At 57.6% G+C, this 7,492-nt stretch overlaps 1 protein-coding gene across 2 annotated transcripts in view; it reads right to left on the bottom strand.

The window, feature by feature from the left end:
- The window catches only part of LOC144671571 (cobalamin binding intrinsic factor-like), a 54,651-nt gene that overhangs the window by 23,522 nt on the left and 23,637 nt on the right, over positions 1–7,492 (bottom strand). For both annotated transcript variants that reach the window (XM_078533530.1, XM_078533529.1), the window contains exon 6: positions 2,432–2,618. In XM_078533530.1, coding sequence (XP_078389656.1) covers positions 2,432–2,618 — 187 coding nt within the window. The remainder of the gene's footprint in view (positions 1–2,431; positions 2,619–7,492) is intronic.

Raw genomic sequence — 7,492 nt, 5'->3', positions numbered from 1 at the left:
TGTCAGAGGGTCAGTACTGAGGGAGTGCTGCACTGTCGGAGGGTCAGTACTGAGGGAGTGCTGCACTGTCAGAGGGTCAGTACTGAGGGAGCGCTGCACTGTCGGAGGGTCAGTACTGAGGGAGCGCTGCACTGTCGGAGGGTCAGTACTGAGGGAGCGCTGCACTGTCGGAGGGTCAGTACTGAGGGAGTGCTGCACTGTCAGAGGGTCAGTACTGAGGGAGTGCTGCACTGTCGGAGGGTCAGTACTGAGGGAGTGCTGCACTGTCAGAGGGTCAGTACTGAGGGAGTGCTGCACTGTCAGAGGGTCAGTACTGAGGGAGTGCTGCCCTGTCAGAGGGTCAGTACTGAGGGAGTGCTGCCCTGTCAGAAGGTCAGTACTGAGGGAGTGCTGCACTGTCAGAGGGTCAGTACTGAGGGAGTGCTGCCCTGTCAGAGGGTCAGTACTGAGCAGCTGGAGTGTGGAGTTGAGGAGGGGAGGTGTGGAGTTGAGGAAAGCTGGTGAAGAGAGAGGCTGAGGAATGGGACCGAGAAGTGGGGCTGAGGAGCGGAACTGGGGAGCGGAGGTGAGGAGCGGAGCTGAGGTGAGGAGTTGAGGAGAGGAGTTGAGGAGAGGAGCTGACGAGAGGACATGAAGAGAGGAGGTGAGGAGAGGAGATGAGGTGAGGAGTTCAGGAGAGGAGTTGAGGAGAGGAAATGAGGAGAGGTGAGTAGAGGAGGTGAGGAGAGGAGATGAGGAGAGGAGGTGAGTAGTGGGGTTCAGGAGAGGAGCTGAGGAGAGAAGATGAGGAGAGGAGCTGATGAGAGGACATGAAGAGAGGAGGTGAGGAGAGGAGATGAGGTGAGGAGTTGAGGAGAGGAGTTGAAGAGAGGAGATGAAGATGGGAGTTGAGGAGAGGAGATGAGGAAAGGTGGTGAATAGCGTGGCTGAATAGAGGAGCTGAGGATGGGTCTGGGGGAGCCAGTGGAGCTGAGGATGGGTCTGGGGGAGCCAGTGGAGCTGAGGATGGGTCTGGGGGAGCCAGTGGAGCTGAGGGTGGGTCTGGGGGAGCCAGTGGAGCTGAGGATGGGTCTGGGGGAGCCAGTGGAGCTGAGGATGGGTCTGGGGGAGCCAGTGGAGCTGAAGGTGGGTCTGGGGGAGTCAGTGGAGCTGAGGGTGGGTCTGGGGGAGCCAGTGGAGCTGAAGATGGGGCTGGGGGAGCCAGTGGAGCTGAGGATGGGCCTGGGGGAGCCAGTGGTGCTGAGAGTGGGTCTGGGGGAGCCAGTGGAGCTGAGGGTGGGTCTGGGGGAGCCAGTGGTGCTGAGGGTGGGTCTGGGGGAGCCAGTGGAGCTGAGGATGTGTCTGGGGGAGCCAGTGGTGCTGTGGGTCTGGGGGAGCCAGTGGAGCTGAGGATGGGCCTGGGGGAGCCAGTGGAGCTGAAGGTGGGTCTGGGGGAGCCAGTGGAGCTGAGGGTGGGCCTGGGGGAGCCAGTGGAGCTGAGGATGGGCCTGGGGGAGCCAGTGGTGCTGAGAGTGGGTCTGGGGGAGCCAGTGGAGCTGAGGGTGGGTCTGGGGGAGCCAGTGGTGCTGAGGATGGGTCTGGGGGAGCCAGTGGAGCTGAGGATGTGTCTGGGGGAGCCAGTGGTGCTGTGGGTCTGGGGGAGCCAGTGGAGCTGAGGATGGGCCTGGGTGGGCCAGTGGTGCTGATGGTGGGTCTGGGGGACCCAGTGGAGCTGAGGATGGGTCTGGGGGAGCCAGTGGTGCTGAGGGTGGGTCTGGGGGAGCCAGTGGTGCTGAGGGTGGGTCTGGGGGAGCCAGTGGTGCTGAGGGTGGGTCTGGAGGAGCCAGTAGAGCTGAGGATAGGTCTGGGGGAGCCAGTGGTGCTGTGGGTCTGGGGGAGCCAGTGGAGCTGAGGATGGGCCTGGGGGAGCCAGTGGTGCTGAGATTGGGTCTGGGGGAGCCAGTGGAGCTGAGGATGGGTCTGGGGGAGCCAGTGGTGCTGATGGTGGGTCTGGGGGAGCCAGTGGAGCTGAGGGAGCCAGTGGAGCTGAGGATGGGTCTGGGGGAGCCAGTGGAGCTGAGGGAGCCAGTGGAGCTGAGGATGGGTCTGGGGGAGCCAGTGGAGCTGAGGGAGCCAGTGGAGCTGAGGATGGGCCTGGGGGAGCCAGTGGAGCTGAGGAGTTCTCCCCAGTGTCCTGGGGCCAATAGTCATCCCTCGAGAGCAACATCTGTAAAACAGATGGTCTGGGTCATTATCCCAGCGTTATTTGTGGGAGCTTGCTGTGCGCAATGTGGCGGCCGTGTTTCCCACATTACTAAGTGACCCCGCTTTGCCGATGGTCCCTCAGTGGCAGTGAATCACTGCGGGGACGTCCTGAGGCAGCGAGATGCCCTCTATCGATACGGAGCATCCCACTACCCTCGGGCCGCCCCCATCCCACCTGAAGACTCACCTTGATCGGCTGAACAGTTCAGCCTGGTCACGTCCAGGTAGGTCCTCCCCTCCAGCGACGGGACGATTTGCGAGGCTGCCTGCGGGTTGGAGAAGGATCCTTTGGGAATCTCGCTGAGGAGCTTCTCCAGGGACTTGCGCTGGTTCCAGGAACCTTCCGGCGTGAGATCTGAGTTGAGCGACAGTGCCTGAGACAGCAGAACGGGGAAGACCTTGAGTCAGACGGAGCGGGTGACATTTTCACTGCACGTCAGTTAGAGGACAGTGCCCTTTAGAGAATATTCCCCGGCCTGGAAACAGGCCATTCAGCCCATCTGCTCCATGCTGGTGCTTATGATCCACACGAGCCTCCTCCCACCCCCTCTTCACCCCATCACCATGTCCTGCTATCCCTTTCTCCCTCATGTGTTTATCCAGCTTCCCCTGAACTGTACCCATCCTCTCCAACTCAACCGCTCCCGGTGGGAACAAGTTCCACATTCTCCCCAGAGGGCCCCAGCATCACAGATCCCAGTCTTCAGCCAATTCGATTCACTCCACGTGATATCAAGAAATGGCTGAAGGCACTGGATACTGCAAAGACTATGGGCCCTGACAATATTCCGGCACTAATACTGAAGACTTGTGCTCCAGAACTTACCGCACCCCTAGTCAAGCTGTCCCAGGACAGGTACAACATTGGCACCTACCCGGCTATGTGGAAAATTGCCCAGGTATGTCCTGTACACAAAAAGCAGGACAAATCCAACCCGGCCAATCACTGCCCCATCAGTCTACTCTCCATCATCAATAAAGTGATGGAAGGGGTCACCAACAGTGCTATCAAGCGGCACTTGCTTAGCAATAACCTGCTCACTGATGCCCAGTTTGGGTTCCGCCAGGGCCACTCAGCTCCTGACCTCATTACAGCCTTGGTTCAAACATGGACAAAAGAGCTGAACTCCCGAGGTGAGGTGAGAGTGACTGCCCTTGACATCAAGGCAGCATTTGACCGAGTGTGGCAACAAGGAGCCCGAGCAAAACTGGGGTCAGCGGGAATCAGGGGGGAAAACTCTCCACTGGTTGGAGTCATACTGAGCACAAAGGAAGATGGTTGTGGTTGTTGGAGGTCAGTCATCTCAGTTCCAGGACATCACTGCAGGAGTTCCTCAGGGTAGTGTCCTCGGCCCAACCATCTTCAGTTGCTTCATCAATGACCTTCCTTCCATCATAAGGTCAGAAGTGGGGATGTTCGCTGATGATTGCACAATGTTCAGCACCATTCGCAACTCCTCAGATACTGAAGCAGTCCATGTCCAAATGTAGCAAGATCTGGACAATATCCAGGCTTGGGCTGACAAATGGCAAGTAACATTCGTGCCACACAATTGCCAGGCAATGACCATCTCCAACAAGAGAGAATCTAACCGTCGCCCCTTGACATTCAATGGCATTACCATCACTGAATCCCCCACTATCAACATCCTGGGGGTTACCATTGACCAGAAACTGAACTGGACCAGCCATATAAATACTGTGGCTACAAGAGCAGGTCAGAGGCTGGGAATCCTGCAGCGAGTAACTCACTTCCTGACCCCCCAAAGCCTGTCCACCATCTACAAGTCACAAGTCAGGAGTGTGATGGAATACTCCCCACTTGCCTGGATGAGTGTAGCTCCCACAACACTCAAGAAGCTCAACACCATCCAGGACAAAGCAGCCCCGCTTGATTGGCGCCACATCCACAAATATTCACTCCTCCGGGCGCGGTGAGGCAGGGGTCTCGGGCGAAGGTAAGGGTGCAGGTGACAGATGTGTGAGCGGTGGGCACTGGAAATATAACGGGCTCCTCCCATCAGAAACTGAACTGTCGTGGTCAGAGAGCCCATTGAAGCTCCAAAGCAGAGGGCACCATGCAGCAGGTCTCCACTGTTAGTGGGCATTAGGCATTCAGCTCCGCAGGTAATGCACAGTGGTGAGGGCACATCACACTGGCTTGAGGGGCTGGCAGAGGCTGAGGGGTCCCAGGGAGCTGACGTTGGAGCACAGCTGGAGACCAGGACCATGCTGCGTCCGAGGCAGGTGACAAGCCTCTGGAGCCATCTATCAGGCAGCAGGTGCTGGATGTCCAGGGGGACGCGCGGGGAGAACTAGCGGAGATCCATGAGCGTCTGCGTGCCATGGTCTCCATCATGGAGCAATGCACGCGTGGGGCACGGGTTCTGCGTTGACCCTTGACACCGCGCGCACAACCTCGTCCATGGAGAGAGTGGCGACTCTCATAGAGAGGCAGACTCAGGGGTACCTGGGGTTAGCACTCGGACCTCCGAGCCCTCACACGGGCACGCAACTCAGGAGGTCACTGCCAGTCTGAGAGGTGGGTGAGGCACCTCGTCTCCCTGCAGGGTGCCCCTCCATCAGTGATGAGCAGGGAGGTGTATACGAACCTCACTCTGACAGACGAGCTGCCTGTCGTCTCTATGGGCTTCTCTCAGAGCGCTCTGGACAAGGGCACCAGCTCCTCTGCCAGTGGATGCTGCGTCTGACCATGACATGACGACTGAGGAGTGCCCAGCTACGGGGCTGGACTCACCCTCCCAGGCGGAGACTACCCAGGCTCTGGCAGCCAGAGGAGGACTGGCACAGTCATCAGGGTCCCCAGGACAGCAGAATGGGCAGGCTGCCCCCAACGCCACTATCAGCGAGGAGCGGGCACCAAGACGCAGTGCCCACAGACATAAGTTGAAGGCACCTTGAGCCCAACAGGGGCGTGTCACGGGTGACATTATTTGCGTGAATTATTTTGACGTGTGTGTCAGGGATGGACACTTTGTTTGTTCTTTGCTTGTTCGTGTGAAGTAACATAACCATTTCTTTGATTTAAATGGGCTGAATTGGCTGGATGCTATGAATAGTTGCCGATGCAGCAAAGGCATGTAAAAGTCTGGTGTTGTGTGGTGCTGCCGCACTGGGCTGGGTTCTTGTTTATTGATTGTTAGCAAAGGAGACAGAGCCATTGGCTGGATGAGGCATCGATACCTTGGATACCTAGCAGAAGGTTCACTGCATCAGAGCATCCCAGGTGTCCCTGCCTCCATGAGGGTTCCTGTCCTTTGCCTCGAGGTCCTCACCCTGCCCCTCCCTGGGCTCTTCCTCTGAGCCCTCACTTGAGTCACCCTCTGTGGCCTGTGCAGCTGCCTCGCTTTCCTCAGCCTCCAGTGGTTCCCCTTTGCCAGAGCCAGGTTGTGCAGGGTGCAGTGTGCGATGACTATGGCGGGGGGAGACACGCTCTGGAGGACACTGCAGTGCTCCCCCTGACCCGTCCGGGCATCTGAAATGCATCTTCAGCAGCCCGATGGTCCTCTCCACCATCGCCCTTGTGGAGGCGTGACTCCTGCTGTGTCTCTCCCCGGCCTCAGTTCTTGGGTAACGGAGTGAGGTCATCAGCCACCTCTTCAAGGGGATAGCCCTTGTCATCCCCCCCGAGCCGTCCATCCACTTGTGCAGGAGACACCTACAGCCTCGGTACCTGTGCTGTGCTGCAAGATGTAAGCATCATGTGAGCCCCCAGCGTCACAGGCACAAACCTGGAGAATCTGTGTCCTGGGGGTCACAGGCGATCTGAACGGTCATTGAGTGGAGCCCCTTCTCTGTTTATGAAAGCTCCAGGCTCACCTGCTGGAGCCTCGATGGCCAGGTGAGTGCAGTCAGGACACTGGGGGAACACAGCAAAGCCTCACGCTCTCTCTGCCTGGCTCGCTTGCCCTCGTGTGTCTGGAAGGGGATGAACGTGTGGATGGATGTGTCTAAAGATGGCATCAGTCACCAGCTTGACACGACTGTGTTCAGCTGCTTGAGAAACGCCGCTCCGATTCCCCCACTGAGTCCTGAGAAGAACTGGAGACAGAGAGGGTCAGGGCCACTGTGACCTTCAAAGCCACACTGGCATGGGGTGTCCGCCCACACAGTCCAGACCTACCATGTGACATATCGCTGTCACTGTGTCCCTGGAGAGGCAGAGCCCCCTGAGGCACTGGACCTCGGACATCAGGAGGTAGTCGGAGCGCTGCCTGAACACTCTAGACACTGGGTAGTGGCGTCTTGGATAGAGTGGACGTGGGGAAGATGTCTCCATTAGTAGGAGAGATTAGGACCCGAGGGCACAGCCTCAGAGTAAAGGGAAGACCTTTTAGAACAGAGATGAGGAGAAACTTCTTTAGCCAGAGAGTGGTGAATCTATGGAATTCATTGCCACAGAAGGCTGTGGAGGCCAGGTCATTGAGTGTATTTAAGACCGAGATAGATAGGTTCTTGATTGGTAAGGGGATCAAAGGTTACAGGGAGAAGGCGGGAGAATGGGGTTGAGAAACTTATCAGCCATGATTGAATGGCAGAGCAGACTCGATGGGCCGAACGGCCTAATTTCTGCTCCTATGTCTTATGGTCTTATGGTCTATGGTCTTCAGCATGCCCTCCTGCCTTGGCCTCCCTGCTGGCCCTGCACCAACTGAGCCCCTGCTTCTCCTCTTAAAGGTCTGTCCCGGGGACACTCCCCGTGCCCACCTGGCCCCCTCTCCCACCTGCCCCTCTCTCCCTCTTCAGAGGAGATTCCACCAACGGAATACACTGTCCCCATTAGATGGGACCCAGAGGAGCAGTGCCTTGAAAATGAAGGGGCTTCTGTGCTGTAATACTCAGGGGAACCTCCCAGGGAAGATGAGGGCCTGAGATGCTGAAAGGCAGGCTGGACAGTCAAACAAGACGCCGAGAAAGTCTGGGACAGCCCTGCACTCACACAGCAGAGAACTGGCAATGACAGAGAAAGTGCTGCTGCCCCGGGGGCCTTTTACCCTACCCGTGGATGAGGAATTGATTAAAACGTGAATTCTACCCACCCGTTTTGCCCGTGTGACACGGGCAGCATAAGATCACCGGTCAATAAGCTTTTTAATGACTTTAATTGGCCCTTTTAATTGTCGGCGGGTGCTGCTCTGACTTACACGCACCTGCCGACCTCAGTATTGCTCAGGTGTGCGATGAGGGCACCCCAACCTCGGAACACAACATTCAGGCCTTTGTGTCT

The sequence above is a fragment of the Cetorhinus maximus genome, chromosome 33 (genome assembly GCF_964194155.1).
Source record: "Cetorhinus maximus chromosome 33, sCetMax3.hap1.1, whole genome shotgun sequence".
Lineage (NCBI taxonomy): Eukaryota > Metazoa > Chordata > Chondrichthyes > Lamniformes > Cetorhinidae > Cetorhinus > Cetorhinus maximus.
Note: the sequence above shows the minus strand (reverse complement) of the source record. Positions and strands in the feature narration are given on the sequence as shown.